Source organism: Phoxinus phoxinus (assembly GCF_949152265.1).
Source record: "Phoxinus phoxinus genome assembly, chromosome: 6".
NCBI classification, from domain to species: domain Eukaryota; kingdom Metazoa; phylum Chordata; class Actinopteri; order Cypriniformes; family Leuciscidae; genus Phoxinus; species Phoxinus phoxinus.
Window position 1 is genome coordinate 23,029,465 of NC_136881.1, and position 18,686 is coordinate 23,048,150.

Consider the following 18,686-nt stretch of genomic DNA (forward strand, 5'->3'; position numbering starts at 1 on the left):
TAAATTGAACATTTAATTTAATTTTCAACAATAACATTGATCTGCCTACATTGACACCATTATATGAGAACTGAACTGAGCTGGACGATGACTTCACGGTTTTCTCCAGAGCGGCTATATAGGTGCTGGTCATATAATTAGAATATCATGAAAAAGTTGATTTAATTGAGTAATTCCATTCAAAAAGTGAAACTTGTATATTATATTCATTCATTACACACAGACTGATACATTTTAAATTTTTATTTCTTTTCATTTTGATGATTATAACTGATTACTAATGAAAATCCCAAATTCAGTATCTCAGAAATTTGTAATATTACTTAAGACAAAAACAAAAAAAAAAGGATTTTTAGAAATGCTGGCCAACTGAAAAGTATGAACATGAAAGGTATGAGCATACAGCACTCAATACTTAGTTGGGGCTCCTTTTGCCTGAATTACTGCAGCAATGCGGCGTGGCATGGAGTCGGTCAGTCTGTGCCACTGCTCAGGTGTTATGAGAGCCCAGGTTGCTCTGATAGTGGCCTTCAGCTCTTCTGCATTATTGGGTCAGGCGTATCACATCTTCCTCTTCACAATACCCCATAGATGTTCTATAGGGTTAAGGTCAGGCGAGTTTGCTGGCCAATTAAGAACAGGGATACCATGGTCCTTAAACCATGTACTGGTAGTTTTGGCACTGTGTGCAGGTGCCAAGTCCTTTTGGAAAATGAAATCTGCATCTCCATAAAGTTGGTCAGCAGCAGGAAGCATGAAGTGCGCTAAAACTTCCTGGTAGACGGCTGCGTTGACCTTGGACCTCAGAAAACACAGTGGACCAACACCAGCAGATGACATGGCACCCCAAACCATCACTGACTGTGGAAACTTTACACTGGACTTCAAGCAACGTGGATTCTGTGCCTCTCCTCTCTTCCTCCAGACTCTGGGACCTTGATTTACAAATGAGATGCAAAATTTACTCTCATCAGAAAAGAGGACTTTGGTCCACTGTGCTTTATTAAATCCAGAGTCAACGCATCTGTCTACCAGGACATTTTCAGAGCACTTCATGCTTCCTTCATTTTCCAGCAGGATTTGCACCTGCCCACACTGCCAAAAGAACCAAAACCTGGTTCAATGACCATGGTATTACTGTGTAATTACTGTGTGATGTCATGTAATATGTGACCCGCCACGGAAAGTAAGGACACAAGTCGGCAGCACAACTTTTGAGCAAAATGAGAAAGTAGCGGTTTTTTTTCAAAACTGGTGATTTTCGCTTTTTTGCAGAATCTGTTAGTTGAGATCACGAAGAAGCGTCTCCATGTTTTAGATATCAATATTGGTATATTTAAAATCGTACATTTTTAGGTTGAAATCGGCTTGTTTTGTGAGATTCTAGCTCGCAGTAGGGGCGTGTCATTGTCTGTGTGTATTTCCATACTAGATAAGCCGGCTTTTGTTTCTTTTGTTATTGCCCCCGCCCTCCAAGGGAACAGCGTGGTAGGACTGGGCAATATAATATCGATATAAAAAATATATTGATATATATTTTTAAATGGGATATGGAATTAGACCATATCGCATCGATATAGTTCAAAGTTGCGCTGTGATCCTTGCTGCAAGCAAGCTGCTGCGTGCTTTTGTAGCAGTCTGCGTCTCAACAGCCCAGTGTACAACGCGACAAATACTCACATTAAATGTTTACGCAGAGGAACAGGACACTGCAGTTCTCAAAAGTTCATTATTTGCATGTGCTTTAAAGCCTTGCCGGTTAAACATGTCATTCGCTGCTGAAGCGTTGTTCTAATGCGCTTTTCTGCGCGCAAACAGCCGACGCGCGCATGCACTAAAAGCCTGTCTAACAGCGCCTGGATACTGGACTAAGTTATCTTTCGAGTCTTTTTGAGCTAATACTGTCAAATACACTCAAGGTTTACATAAAGAAAGTTGGTTATGTCTAAATTGAGAGAAATCTGCGTGTCATATTATGCGTACATATTAGACGCGTTGCTTTCAGGTCTTAAAGAGACAGTAGCCCTAATAGTAAACATGCAGCCGCTTGTCCTTAAAGGGATTGTTCACCCAAAAATAAACATTTTGTCATTCTTTACTCACTCTAATGTTGTTCCAAACCTGTATTTATTTATTTATTGTGCTGAACACAAAAGAAGATATTTGGAAGAATGTGGGTAACCAGACAGTTGCTCGTCCCCATTGACTTCCATAGGAAATAAATATAGAAGTCACTGGGGAACATCAACTGTTTGGTTACCCACATTCTTCCAAATAACTTCAACAGAATAAAGAAACATATTCAGGTTTAAAACAACTTGAGAGAGTAAATGATGACAATTAACTAAACATTTGGGGAGAACTATCCATTTAATGTTAATAAAACAACATGTGCTTTACAGCTTTACAAAGGGAGCTTTACAGGGGGTATGGCTTATCTAAATGAGATGTAAATGAGCCCTATTGTCACTCCCAGCAGCAGAGAGGTGAGAACTGCTCAATCTTTAGAGGCAGATTTCTCCACTTTGAATTTTTTTGAGTGCCTACCTTCAAATGGCCACAACTTCTCCAAATATTATCAGATTACCATGTGTTACACATCGTTGGAAAGCTTGGAGACTACACTTTCAGAATCTGTGAATAACTCAAAATGCTCCAGAACCGACTTGTGTCCCTACTTTCCGTGACCGGTCACATATTCTAATTTTCTGGGATTTTGATTTTGTGGGTTTCATAAGCTGTAAGCCATAATCATCAAAATTATAACAAATAAAGGCTTAAAATATATCACTTTGCAAGTAATGAGTCTATATAATATATTAGTTTCACCTGTTAAGTTGAATTCTTGAAATAAATCGACTTTTTGATGATATTCTAATTATATGACCAGGACCATATATAAATGAACTAAATTAATATTTTTTTTACAACAAAAATGAAACATCACAGAACTTACCGGTACTCAAGCTGGACTGTGATGCTATTTTCTTCTGGAAACAAACTTTGTTGCATTATTTTCCTGTTATCTCTGTAAAGCTCCTTTGAAACTATCTGTATTGTAAAAACTGTATTGTGACTCTATTCAGTCTAAAACTACATTTCACAGAAAGCTATTTTACTGGGATTTTTTTTTCTTTGGATAAACGAAAGAAAAAAAAAGTTAGGCTATATTTTTCACATTAACAAGATACATTGTCTGCGTTTATGCTCCCAGATGTATTCCAGATCATATTTTCATCTCAAAAGAATTCACACTGGCTGAAAATTATGCCTAATTTAAAACTCAATTAAAACGGCGGTGTACACAAATGTTGCAGCCATTGTAACTGCATTTACCAATCGCACAGACAGTGATTTGTGCTCTGGGGTAATTTCCTTCCTTGTAGGTAGACATTAGCAAATATGACCACTGAGGGTTGAAATCAATGGCTCATAATGGTTTTGTGCATTGATTGCCACTGGCTGACTAAAACTAGGATCCCAAAGTACTATCAGATTAATGCAATATTGTGAGCAAGGTAATACAAGAGAAAGCCACAGAATGCTAGTGAAGCTGTAGAATGGGATGGAATGTTCTCACAGGTGGGGGTGGGGCGACGACGTGCTCTTCCACTGACTCAAGGCCAACGCTTTGCAGTGTGAGAATGACTTATTGCTGTCCAGCTCAGTGCCAAGTAAATTCAGAGACGAAATGCTTTGATTTCAGGCTGTGCTACACAGATCCTGAAGACTTATAGCTTCTATATTATGTAACACTTATAAATATGTATAACACTGTGTAAGGCATGATGAACAATACACCAGTCAGTCCATTTATTTGGGCCCTGACAATCATCCCGGAGGGGTTCATTTTGCAAAAATGACCTGATTGAAAATGTTTCCACGTATTACATTGCTTGTTGACAAATTAGTAAATAAATGGACAAAAATATAGAATTGAGAATGAGTTCTATGTGAGAAGAAAAATACTGCAGAGTGATGTGACAGAAACTAGCAGAGTGTAGGAGATTGGTTGCCAGGGACAACAGTATACAGCTTAATGTTTTGACTGCAGAGTGCTGCGTTTGACCAATCAGAATTAAGTATTCCAGAGAGCTACACTGTTAAAATTTTCAGTGGGAAATTACAGTATATTCCAGGTTATTAACTGCATGACTTTCACAGTAATTCCACAGGACTTCTCTTGTATAACTGCACTCTTGGAAATCTCTTGATATTTTTTCTGAATAGATTATTCTGTGGAGTTTCTTCATTCTTGTTGGTTTAATCTGTGCTGCACTTGTTTTTGTTTCACTTTTAACAAGTTTGTGTTTGTTTATTTTGTAATGTTCAGAATTAATATTTTGTATTACTCTTTATAGTAATAACTCTTTATAATTTGTTGAGTGTCACCATTGTGTTAGTCGATACTGATGTCTGTGTTACAGTACGTAGACACAGGAGAGGAAGATGGATGGTGAATAGTGATTTATTGATAACAAAGGTGCAGGGATGAGGTGAGCAGGGTAGTGGGGTCCAAATGGTGATCTTGGACAGAGGACAAGGAGATTGCTGAAGACAGGGGGAATAGTCCACTTAGTGAAAACGAGGTCGGACCAGGAACTGTGGTGAGGAGTGTGTCTTTATAGTGGCACTGAAAAGGATGATGAGGTGCAGGTGTGAGTGATTGTGAATGATGTGCAGGTGGGAGCCAAGGAGGGTGATGTGAAATGTAGTGCAGAGGATGGTGACTAGGTTGATATGTGACGATGGCATGGCCTATTTGGAGCAGGAAGCCTCCAGGGCGGTGCTGGTTCAGGCGGCCAGGGTGGAGTCGGCCATTCAGGAGACTAGGGCAGAGCCGGCAGCTCAGAAGACCAGCGTGGAGCCGGCAGCTTGGGAGACCAGGGCGGAGCTGGCAGTTTTGGTATATTCGGCAGAAGGCTCTGGCGTGGCAGCGGCCATCTTGGACGAGGGCTCTGGCGTGGTGGTGTCCATCTTGGGACGTGGGCTCTGGAACGGCGGCGGTCATCTTGGGACAAGACTCTGGAGCAGCGGCGGCCATCTTGGGACAAGAATCTGGAACGGCGGCGGCCATCTTGGGATGAGGCTCTGGAATGGTGGTGAGTTCCATAGATATACATAATAAAGGCTAGATGTTTCGTCCGCGCTGCTGGCCAATGGAGGTCGACGTCCGCACCTGGCGGCCATCTTGTCACAGTCAGCTCGCTCACTCATAACATTGTGTTTTAATGGTACATGTACTTTTTACATACTTTTTAAATAACCACTTGCTCAATTTTCGAGATGGTCCTCACTGCAGAACACTAAATCCAGGGGGAGGAGTTGGATCCAGATCCAACTCGTCCCACCTTACATATACCTAAACCTACCCATCTCCAGCCCCTGATCCCTAAACCCACCCCTAAACCTACCAATCTCCACCGCCTGATCACTAAACCCACCCCTAAACCTAATAATCTCCACCCCTTAGATCTGGAACTCCGCCCCCTGGATCTCGTGCACTGCAGTGAGGTGCTACTGCAATTTTCTACCGATTTTCAAACAGGTTGGTTTGTTATAAACGTCAGAGATGTAGTTATGACACTGCATACTTATGTTGAAATATATAATATTATAATTATTCATGTTCAAGCATCCAGAATTATAGCCACGTTAATAAAGTTTGTAAGAAACCAAACCGTTTGTAAGAAACCAAACCGTTTGTAAATCCGTCAAGATTTCAGCGAGATACGAGTATTTGTGTCCGTGCAGATCACTCACCTTACATCAGGTACCACAGAGCCCGCCAGAAAGCTTGCCTGTGACAAGATGGCCACCGGGTGATGACGTTAGAGACTCCGCCGTAAGACATCTAGCCTTTATTATGTATATCTATGGTGAGTTCACCATCGCTGGGATGGCCATTGGTGAACGGGGACTCACCGCTGGCCAACACCCACTGCGCAAAAGCCTCAAAGTTCTCTCGAAGCCTCACACCGGGCAGGCATGCCTTTGTCTCAGCATTGAGGCTTGTGTGGTAAAAGACACTCAATGATCGGTCTGGTTAGGAGGTAAGGCACACCAGATCGAGGAACGCGTGGGCCTCAAGAGAATACTGGTCCTGGTCGATGCAAAGGGAGCTGCACTGCAGGATCCATATTTGGTATTGGTCCGACCTTCTGTTACAGTAAGTAGACACTGAAGAGGAAAATGGATGGTGAATAGCGATTTATTGATAACAAATGTTCAGGGATGAGGTGAGCAGGGTAGTGGAGTCCAAAGGGTGATCTTGGTGGAGACACAGAGGACAGGGAGATCACTGGAGACAGGGGGAATAGTCCACTAAGTGAAAACAAGGTCGGACCATGAACTGTGTTGAGGAGAGAAACCCTTTATAGTGGCAGTAATGAGGGTGATGATAATGTGCAGGTGTGAGTGATTGTGAATGATGTGCAGGTGGAAGCCAAGGAGGGTGATGGGAAATGTAGTGCAGATGATGGTGACTAGGTTGATATGTGACAGTCTATGCATCATTAGCCGATGGAAGAAAAATACTGTTGTGTTGCAAGATGATGTCACACCTTTCAAAGATAAATCTGAAATATCCATCTACATACAATGAGTTTGAAATGAGATATTGGTAAATCTTTATGCTGAAATAATGCTAATAATAGTAGTTTGACTAATTTAAAATCAGCCAATTTGCTAATTTTATATTCTACCTTGTCATTGTTTTAACAAATGTTTTCATTTGTCACACTTCTGACTTGGCTAGATCAGAAATTTCAATATGAATATGCAAGGTCCAAGATTCCATGCAAATGGAACACTATAGTGACCATTATTGTGAATTACAGAAAATTACAGTACTAAACAATATAATTTCTTACAGTAGCATGGTTAAGGACAACTTTACAATGTGAATTCACAGTAAGACAAGAGCAGTAAATTCTTTGTTGTTGTTTTTTGTGATGTCAGCAACTATTTTTGATTGTATGTTAATAATTAAACATATTATTTGTGTTTGTGTTATTGTAGCAGTATTAATTAATACGTAATGTGTATCTGGCGTACTTTTGGCCAATCCTCATGTGAGGCTCCATCCTATAAATATCGCGAGTAGTCCTTCTAACGCGCTCTCTTGCTCGTCAGTGACGGAAGTTGTGTTGTGCTTCCGGGTCGCTCTCTCCGGTGCTCTGCTGTGCTGACAGGTAGGGTAGTGGCTTCGTTGTCTCCACGCCAATATATTGTTCTTATCTGCAGTGATGGTTATTATGTGTTGGACGCTCATAGATCTCCGTTTCGGGGCCCAGTTTTCCATCTCGTCAGTCAGCACATTCAATAAACGCTACTGCATTATCGGTGACGTCGGCACGCGTCGAGCTGTCTCCCTCGGGTGTAAATGAATGCTGCTTGATCGGTATGTATGCCATGATGTGTGATTATTCCTTTCATTTTTTTAATTAGGGTTAATGATAATATTTGTGTGTAAACAACAGGAATGAGGCCGGTGTAACTGGAGATCGTCGCCAGCAACACTGTTGATTCGCTAGCTGCTGTTTTGCCTTCACGGCTGTCTTTAAGACACTTATTTTGCCCTGTACGGCTGTCTTTCCTGGACCATTGGTTTCCCTGAACTACTGTTTTATACGTATTTATTGAACCTGTACCAGCAATTGGAGCATATTGCTGTGCGCTCGTCTTGCCATTTAATACTAAACGTTACGGGGCCATTACGCCTGCATGGCCAACAGTATGTGTCATTTGTTTCATGTGGGCTATTGTTTTTATGATGTCTGAATATAGCTCAAGGGGTTGGGGCTTTATATTATAATTTTGCTGATTATGAAGTTTGTTTTCTTGTTGTTTGTTCATTCCAATTTGGATTAATAAGTGTATTTATATTTTGTTTTATTCCTTTTCTTTTCGGATTACTGGATTTATATATCTTTAGATATATATATATATATAGTTTTCTTTATACTGCCCTTTTATAACCATTGCTGGTTTTGGCAGTCATTGTCTGTACTTTTTGATAAGTGTTCCTTTCATTTAAAGATTTAGATTTTCTGTATTTTCTATTCTTTTTGGTGAATCCTTGTTAAAGGAGTGTGTGTGCTTGTTTCATTCTTCTTTGTTTGTTACAGTGACTGAGAGCCGATGGTGGTGTTGGTGTCTGGGTGGTAGTGTCCCCTTCCGGTGTGCTGTTGACTTTCTCATCATCTTTTGTGTTCACTGTGGTGTGGTTGTGTTTACTGGGGAACTTTCCCTGGGATTTCTTACTGCCTCTGACTCCTTTCTCCTCCATCGGTAAGCCTCAGCATTTATACGTTTGTTTATTTTGTGTCTTTGTCTGTGTTCTCTTCCCCGAGAGATGGTTTTACAGTGTTTTAAATTATTGAAATAAAGTAGTTTCTTCAAATTTGAACCCGTCTTTGGCTGTATTGTACGTGTACCTGTGTGTCCTTAATTGTATTAATATAATTTCAATAAGGGAGTAAAATCATTCCCTGGGTGAAACTCCCAGGGTGGCGTAGTCGGTGTTTTGTCTGTCCATATCTCGAATGCCACAATCTGGCGTAGTCGGCAGGGTACAATTTAACGCCAAGACGTGTTCAATTTTGTTGTTTGTTGTCTTTCTCGCTCTTTTTTTTGTTTTTTTTTGTGTGTTATAGGCAAAACAGCAGCTGGCGTCCTTCCTCCGCCTTCCTATCTCCTAACGGTAGAGTTTCCCTTTGTTTGGGTAGGGTTTCCCTTTGTTGGGTAGGGTAAGTATGGAGGGAGAGGTACAGGAGTTGAGCGACTTAATTGAGCAGTCAAGAGCCGATAATGAGAGGCTGCGCCAGGAACAGGCTGCGGCCGTCCCTGGACCTAGTTTCGCACCCTCTAAATGCGTTACCCGGTTGTAGGGTTGTCAGGTCCCCATCTTGTCAAATGGTTGGGTGGATTTTAATTTCGTGTTGACCAACAGTAGCGGAATGGTATCTAGTGTTACAGAGTGTAATTTTAAAGTTTGTCGAGCTCATGCACGTTTAGGGAGTGACCAGTTCGAGTCTTAAAAATATGGCCCGCTGAGGGTTCTGTTTTTACTTGTATTATGTTTGAGGACTCGTGCATCACTTGTTTCTCGTCATTTAGCCGCCATGTTTGAGGACTCGTGCATCACTTGTTTCTCGTCATTTAGCCGCCATGTTTGAGGACTCGTGTATCACTTGTTTCTCGTCATTTAACCGCCATGTTTGAGGACTCGTGTATCACTTGTTTCTCGTAATTTAGCCGTCATGTTTGAGGACTCGTGTATCACTTGTTTCTCGTCATTTAGCCGCCATGTTTGAGGACTCGTGTATCACTTGTTTCTCGTCATTTAGCCGCCATGTTTGAGGACTCGTGCATCACTTGTTTCTCGTTATTTAGCCGCCATGTTTGAGGACTCGTGTATCACTTGTTTCTCGTCGAGTAGCCGTAAAGGTAGAGGACCTGTAACAAGTGCCTTACTTGTGTTTTAATCATGTTGGAGGACTTGTGTATCGCTTGTTCTCGTAAATGGTTTTAGGTGCGTGACTTTTGTGTCTACTGTTGTGCTGCCCTCTTTAGGCCCTGGAAGTGAGTAGCAAGAGTTGCTTATCGTCGGGGCGCCGATACAAAAAGCTGGGGTAGATTGTAGCAGTATTAATTAATACGTAATGTGTATCTGGCGTACTTTTGGCCAATCCTCATGTGAGGCTCCATCCTATAAATATCGCGAGTAGTCCTTCTAACGCGCTCTCTTGCTCGTCAGTGACGGAAGTTGTGTTGTGCTTCCGGGTCGCTCTCTCCGGTGCTCTGCTGTGCTGACAGGTAGGGTAGTGGCTTCGTTGTCTCCACGCCAATATATTGTTCTTATCTGCAGTGATGGTTATTATGTGTTGGACGCTCATAGATCTCCGTTTCGGGGCCCAGTTTTCCATCTCGTCAGTCAGCACATTCAATAAACGCTACTGCATTATCGGTGACGTCGGCACGCGTCGAGCTGTCTCCCTCGGGTGTAAATGAATGCTGCTTGATCGGTATGTATGCCATGATGTGTGATTATTCCTTTCATTTTTTTAATTAGGGTTAATGATAATATTTGTGTGTAAACAACAGGAATGAGGCCGGTGTAACTGGAGATCGTCGCCAGCAACACTGTTGATTCGCTAGCTGCTGTTTTGCCTTCACGGCTGTCTTTAAGACACTTATTTTGCCCTGTACGGCTGTCTTTCCTGGACCATTGGTTTCCCTGAACTACTGTTTTATACGTATTTATTGAACCTGTACCAGCAATTGGAGCATATTGCTGTGCGCTCGTCTTGCCATTTAATACTAAACGTTACGGGGCCATTACGCCTGCATGGCCAACAGTATGTGTCATTTGTTTCATGTGGGCTATTGTTTTTATGATGTCTGAATATAGCTCAAGGGGTTGGGGCTTTATATTATAATTTTGCTGATTATGAAGTTTGTTTTCTTGTTGTTTGTTCATTCCAATTTGGATTAATAAGTGTATTTATATTTTGTTTTATTCCTTTTCTTTTCGGATTACTGGATTTATATATCTTTAGATATATATATATATATATAGTTTTCTTTATACTGCCCTTTTATAACCATTGCTGGTTTTGGCAGTCATTGTCTGTACTTTTTGATAAGTGTTCCTTTCATTTAAAGATTTAGATTTTCTGTATTTTCTATTCTTTTTGGTGAATCCTTGTTAAAGGAGTGTGTGTGCTTGTTTCATTCTTCTTTGTTTGTTACAGTGACTGAGAGCCGATGGTGGTGTTGGTGTCTGGGTGGTAGTGTCCCCTTCCGGTGTGCTGTTGACTTTCTCATCATCTTTTGTGTTCACTGTGGTGTGGTTGTGTTTACTGGGGAACTTTCCCTGGGATTTCTTACTGCCTCTGACTCCTTTCTCCTCCATCGGTAAGCCTCAGCATTTATACGTTTGTTTATTTTGTGTCTTTGTCTGTGTTCTCTTCCCCGAGAGATGGTTTTACAGTGTTTTAAATTATTGAAATAAAGTAGTTTCTTCAAATTTGAACCCGTCTTAGGCTGTATTGTACGTGTACCTGTGTGTCCTTAATTGTATTAATATAATTTCAATAAGGGAGTAAAATCATTCCCTGGGTGAAACTCCCAGGGTGGCGTAGTCGGTGTTTTGTCTGTTCATATTTCGAATGCCACATTATGTATGCATCAACGGTGGAAACAAATTTCCTCATGAAGACAAATCTAAATTACTGCGATGTCAGCATCATTTTGCTGTTGATTAACAGTAATTTGTAAGAAAATTACCCATTCATTTCACTGTAAATGTCTGACTACAGTACTTTATTGTAAATTATACTACAGGGCCGTTGAATGCTTGAATCTGATTGGTTGATGAACGTTCTACGGTGTGCAATTATTTTCAGGAAACTGCACGGCTAAAGTAGTTCCAGGCATGTCTTGACCGCATTACAGTTCCATATCACTTCGCGTAGTTAACTGTAATAACGGAAAATAGGATAAAATTTATAACAAGAAAAACCATGCAGCTCCATGCGGTTGATCTGCAATTTTCTATGTCTAACTTCACAATCAATGGAAACATGCAGTTTAATTTTAATAAATAAAGTATATAGTCCTATATAATCAATAGAAAATTAAACTGAATATTTAAATAATGCACGGGTTTTCGTAATTATTGCAGATAATATAACAAATAAATAATTATTGATAGATAGGCCTATAGCCTACTTGTTAAAAGGGCTTTGTGTTTCATTTAGGCTAGTCTACGGTCACTAATAGAAAAAAAGAATGAACGAATTAATTAAAATTAATTTAATAATATTGAGGCACATGCTTCTCTCTCTCTCTCATAACTGCATTAATAACTGCATAAAGCCGGGGACACACTTACTGTAAGGCCGGTTATGAATGTAATTTGATACTTATGACTGTTTTACTTATTACCACCTCGGGTGTGCTTTATTTTTCTAATAATTCAACGGCCTGTCATCAATTATTCCTTACATAATACTCTATAATCCTGTAAATTCCTAGCAATTATTACACGCAGAGTAAAGAAAAATACTGCTGGTTTTATGAAACGCAGTCAAATTCTAACAAAGAAAAACAGAATAAGAATGAGATGGAATGCTCTGAAAAAAAAAAAAATCTTGCTATAGGCACAGCATTCTTTGTGATCTTCTTAATGATCTTATGTCGTGTCAGTTTCTTTGAATCATTCCTTTTCAATCTAATGCCCCACAGGTTTCACAAAAATGTATTTTTCATATTGATTAGTGTTAGTATGATGTGGGGCATGAAAAAGTGTTGCTCAAGGAGGAGGAGACATCACAGGAGAAATAGCACAGTCAATGACTAATTAATGGTGAAGTGCAACATCTATAGTCAAGTCAGACTGAACCTATAATTGAGAATAGACGGGCTGAGCTTTTAGGGGCTGCCAGAGAGCTTAACTAGAGATGACTAGATGATGTATTAAGCTAAGCAGGATGTGCCTGTGTTCTGATTTAAGTGCTTTAAGTCTATGTTTAAAACAGTTGTCTGCTTGTAAAATTAATATATGATTGATGTCACGATAGATGATGACATCCTAAACTGTGTTCAATCGTTTAGTCCAGGGGTTTTCAAAGGGTGGAAAGCGCCTCCCCAGAGAGGCTCCAGAGCATGCCAGGGGAGACGTGGAGAGTGGTACAAATTATAGCCTAATAATTAGTTTAATAAATTTAAAAAGTAAAATTGTTATACCCAATGGGGGGGCGCCATTGGGTAAGTTGTGTCAAAAGGGAGGCCCATTGTCTTAGACTTTGAAAACCTCTAGCCCATTCACAAACCTAAATAAGAGCCCCTTTAATGTTATTTTCTTCAAAAGCATTACATGTCGACAAAAACCACAACAACAATTTCCTAAACACCTAGTCCTTATATATAAAAATGGATTTGTTTTGCAGTGCTATGCAAAGTGGCCGCATATATACACTGTTAGACCTTACCGGGTTTTTTTACAGTAACATACTGGCAACACTGTTACCAGTAATTTACTGTTATTTTTACAGTTATTTACTGTATTATACAGTTTGTGACTGTAAAATGCACTAAATTAAAATTTGCCTTAAAACTAATTTCACTTGCAGAAACCGACTGGCCTTAAATTTACCAACTGTAATTTAAATGTGTAAAACTAAAATGTGTAATGCATTAATAATGTGAGAAAAGAGTTAAGAACTTCCATTAGAAACCATTAAAAAACTTAAGTACATAAAAAGATTTCCACTGAACCAGCAATTACATTCTGTTAAATAAAGCAACATGCAGCGTATCATCGATGTTTCTAGATCTTCTCCTGGACTGAAGCACGGGCTCTACTCTTCAGCACAATGGTGACCCAAAAAACAAAATTTTACAGTAAACTACTGGCAACAGTGTTGCCAGTATAAACCTGTTTTATAACATACAGTTTATTACTGTTAAAATACATTTTGTGGGTGTGTCTTTTTATCTTACACTGTTAACCCTTTCAACCCCACAGGAACATCCACACTACAAAGAGTAAAAAGTAACATTGACAGTGTTGCAGTGAGATCATTAAGAGAATATGTAAGTGATTTTTGAGCATTAGTGATGAACACCTGCTGTTAACAAGCAGAATCACTGAAGGAAAGAGGAACACAAGAACAGAAAATAGAGAAACACAAGAACTACAACTGACTTCCAGCCATAACACATTATTACACATATTATTAACCAGTATGACTTTATTTCTGTCATATATCTACAGAAGTAGTTATTGAGATGTTTAATTGAAAATGTTTGATTTGAAGTTACCATTATAGAGATCAGTGTTTGCTTTAGTTGGGTTGCTGATGCCAACTCATTATTTTTAATCTTGCTGCTTGAGCTGTGTTTTTGCAAGTCACACTTGTGCACACACAGAGTTTGTGAATGATTATGGTTATATTCACTATCATGACAAAATCATTATGTGGCCTGTCCATTCCCTGAGAAGTTAATTCTCACTCATTCAGACTTTAATTGTCAATTAAAAGTGTTACGTTACCACCACTGTGAAACAACAGCAACAATGACTAATTTATTTCTAACACATGCATAACCAAAAATAAAAGAGCTACACTGTCTTGTAGAAACACAGAAATATCACAAAATAGAACATGCATCTCAACAATGGTAGGAATATATATATTTTTAATTATTATTCATGCAGCAGAGCATGCGGGGAGTTTTATACTATCCTGGTACCCAGCATGCATTGCGACATGAAACTTTTGATCATCACCATTGTTGAGATTCATATGATGATTGTTGATGTCTGTGCGTGTCAGAGTCAAGCCGGAGTTAATACAATTTTAATGCATTATATGATTTCAAAAATTTTCAGTTGACCTGATTTCAGAAATATTGCTGTATTTCATGTTGTAGATTATCAGATATATGGTATTAAACCAGAAATTCACAGCTCACATATATTAAAAAGTAATAAATCATGTATGATTTTGAAATCACAAAACCAAAAACTCCTGATCAACTTCCCCTTGACTTTTTCTTGCTGTAACAAATGTGCTTTATACACTCACTGTTACAGCAGCCGAAGAGAGATAAATGAACAAAGTCTTTGAGGTAAGGTACAAGAGACCAACTAAAGCAAATACTGATCTCCATCATGGTGACGATAAACTTTATTATTAACTAAATCCCTGTTAATTCTCAACAAGAACTTGAAATAAATAATGTTAAACTGGTTTCACACTCAGTGTGGCTGGAAGTCAGTTGTAGTTCTTGTGTTTCTCTTTTTTCTGTTCTTGTTTCTCTGTCCTTCAGTGATTCTGCTTATCAGGTGTTAATCAATGTCTCAATTCACTCACTTCTTTTCATTCAAGTGGACTATACTAGTGAACTAGTGTAGGGAATAGTGAATGAGGGTATAGGGTGTGATTGGGAACACAGCCTCTGAGTGTCGACTTTTCGAGCGCTGTTAATTCACAGTATATTCCTGTAGGTATATTCCTGTATATTACTGTTTTAATGGAAAATGGTATTATATTGTAAGAATGTGGGCTTTTTCTACAGTAAGGGCTAACAGTGTACAGTACCGGTATATAGACAGCTCAAAACACAATAGAGATTTATTTCAGAAATATGTAATTATGCTTAATTATGAATTAAAAAATTATGAATTGCCAAAAGTAATTAACATGCATGCTTGGCATTAGCACACCAAATTATGTTACAGATTATAACAAAAATACTATAATAAGATGTTCACCCTAAAAACAGAGCAGGAGGAAGCAACTTTGGCCCAAGTGCCACTGTCCTGCAGAGCTTATGTTCCAATCCTAATAATCTAAAAATGTAATCATTAGGCTTTTTAGATTATTAGGTTTGGCTCTGTAATGAAAGTTTATTTTAGTGTTTAATACATTATTGAACAATGATCAATGACAAAGAAGAATCGAACATGAATCTTCCACTTGAGAAAGCTTAATTGAACGCTCCTCACCCATGAAATAGGCGACTGTCTTGCACATTGCGGCTCCAAAAATGAAGTCCTCCAGCAGGCTGGGGATGAGATTAAAGGGCATGCAGAAGATGGCCATCATGAGATCACTAATTGCCAGCGAGAGCAGGAAGGAGTTGGTGACAGTCCGCATTCTCTTGTTTACTATCAGGACCACAATGATCAGCAAGTTCCCAAAAACACTCAGGAGAAAGACAAGTGAGTAAAGGATAATCCTCACCGAGTCAATTTCTAAGGAGAGAGGAAAAAAAACAACAACAAATGCATTATCTTATGACACCTTTAATGTCACCATCAAATCAAAATTCTTTCTTTTTCTTTTTTTATTGAATATTGCAGTATCTATTATAAATGATTTATCCGTGAACATATTTTTTAAATGTATTATTCATGTTCCCTCATAATCTTTAATCAAAATAACGGTAACACTTTATAATAATGGTCAGTCCTTTATAAGTAACTATGCAGTAAGTAATGCAGGACTAATGAGTAGTACTACATTAACACTTCAGCTACTACTATAAGTAATACATTCGATATTACTTACTGATTAGTTAAGTTTGTTTACATATTAAGGACATATTTGCATATTTACAGAATTCATAAACATTGCTCTTTGTCCCTGGCATAAACAGATGGAATTTGGAGTAAAATGGAAAACTTTGGAAAGCATAAAATTGAAGTTTGTGAAGTTGTGGCTAGTGCAGTCAGTCACAGTCAGTGGTGTTGGCACCATTACAATTAATAGTGTCATCCCAATGGCACAGTGTATTGCTCATTAGTGTTCAGTGTCAGCCTGAGTGTAGTGTAATAACTTTTACTGTTGTGACAGCTCCTCAATTTTCATGTTCCCCTGACCTACCCTGACGGTTCCTCTGTTCACTTGCTCTGCTAGGAGCAGTACCTGCTCTCAATGGAACAGTACCTACCAAGTTTTGTTTAAGCTTTCCTGTAGCTCAATCAGTAGAGCATTGGCGCTTGCAACACAGAGGTCATGGGTTCAATTCCCAGGGAAAGAAAGAACTGATAAGAATGTAAATGTGTACCTTGAAATGCAATGTACGTTTTTTTTTGGATAAAAGCGTCTGGTAAATGTAGCAACTGAGGCTCCTCCTGCACTGCATATCAGAATAAATTACTAATACATTACAGGAGAAATGTGATGTATTGTCTCGTTGGCATCTGGATGCTCATGATCCGTCTTTTGTTCCCTAGTTCATGTGCTCATGTGGTGTTTTTCTTTTGCCTGAGGTTGGTCTCACGACAGCCTGTGGCACTGGGAGATTGGAGACTCCAGGCGGTCCAGCTGATGTGGGACCACTTCGAGGCCGCACAGATAGATCTGTTTGCCTCTCCGGACTTGTACCATTGCCAGTTGTTCTTTTCCCTGGCTGAGGAGACCCTCAGCTAGGATGCACTGGCACCCAGCTGGTCCCGGGGCCTACGCAATGCACTGGCACCCAGCTGGTCCCGGGGCCTACGCAATGCACTGGCACCCAGCTGGTCCCGGGGCCTACGCAATGCACTGGCACCCAGCTGGTCCCGGGGCCTACGCAAGTATGCGTTTCCCCCAGTGAGCCTTCTCGCACAGACTCTGTGCAAAGTCAGGGAGGAAGAGGAGCAGGTCTTGCTAGTTGCCCCTTATTGGCCCAACCGGACCTGGTTCCCCGAACTGGCCCATTCCTCTCAGAGATGACCTCCTCTCTCAGAGACAGGGCACCGTATGGCACCCTCTACTAGACATGCTTACGCTCTGAAGTGGAATCTGATCGTTGAGTGGTGTTTTTCTCACCGAGAAGAACCCCGAAGATGTTCGATCGGTACCATGCTTTCCTTTCTGCAAGAGGGGTTGGAGCGAAGGCTGTACGTGGACAGAACGCAAAGCCTCAGGACCTCAGACCAGCTCTTCATCTGTAACGGAGACCAGCAGAAGGGAAAGGCTGTCTCCAGGCAGAGGCTGGCCCACTGGATAGTGGATGCCATCGTCTTGGGCATACCAATTTCAAGACGCGCCATGCCCCATCGGGTTGCAAGCCCACTCCACTCGGAGTGTAGCTTCTTCCTGGGCATTGGAAAAGGTGCCTCGCTGACAGATCGCGACACCAAACACGTTCGTTAGATTCTATAGCCTTCCTTGTCGAGCCGGTAGCTTCCCGTGTGCTCTCTTCACATAGAAGCCAGTCAACACCGTAGGCCCCGCTCGAAGTGTCGGCTTGCTGCGCCATTCCCCTCCTATGGACTGTATACCTGCACTATTTATTGCTCCAGTTGAGTTCCCCGTTAGCCGAACCCTGTTGAGTTCCTCCACACCCCTCGGCAGTTGGACGAGGCGGAGCGTCAGGCCGACGCCAGGCCTAGAACTTGTATGCATTGGTGGAACCTGTGCTAGGCTGGGTCACATATGTTGTGATCCATACGGTGATCAAATATGTGTATTCTTCCACGGTACGGCTCCATTTATGCTTTTGCGTTTTCTTTCCTGTAGAATTTGCACAAAAACACACAATTTGCCTTAAAGGATTAGTTCACTTTTAAAGTGAAAATTCTGTCATCATATACTCACCCTTAAGTTGTTTCAAACCTGTATGAATTTCTTTCCTCTGCTGAACACAAAGGAAGATATTTAGAAGAATGTCAGTAACCAGACAGTTTTTGGTTCCCATTGACTTCCATAGTAGGAAACAAATATAGCAATAATATATGTAGTATGTAGCCTATTAAGAGGTGGATTAATTTGGGTAGGACACAATTGAAGGCCTACAGTAGGTGTGAAATGTACGGCCTAGGTGTGAAATGTACGGCACGCCACTGGTTAAAGTAACACATTAACAGTTATTCAGCAACAAAATAGCATAAAAAACATACACCTGGGAGACTGAATAGGCTAAATTAACATAAGCCAGCGAGTCCAAAAAGTTACCGGCAAGTTCACCAAGATCCCGCGATCTCATTCCACAACACTGAATCCATTGAATTCTTCCTCTGTGTCGCTTCTGAACAACTCCGCTAACTAGAGCACCCTCTCTCGGCTGTAGACGGTAATGTTTTCTCTTGGTTCATCTCAGTCAGTATGAATTCATTTTGATATATAAGTCGCACCTGACTATAACTCGCAGGACCAGCCAAACTATGAAAAAAAAGTGTGACT

The 18,686-nt window shown here is 40.3% G+C and overlaps 1 protein-coding gene across 1 annotated transcript in view; it reads right to left on the reverse strand.

The window, feature by feature from the left end:
• The window catches only part of cckbra (cholecystokinin B receptor a), a 48,111-nt gene that overhangs the window by 16,544 nt on the left and 12,881 nt on the right, over nucleotides 1-18,686 (reverse strand). Inside the window, exon 2 of the mRNA XM_079615224.1 lies at nucleotides 15,521-15,769. Coding sequence (XP_079471350.1) covers nucleotides 15,521-15,769 — 249 coding nt within the window. The remainder of the gene's footprint in view (nucleotides 1-15,520; nucleotides 15,770-18,686) is intronic.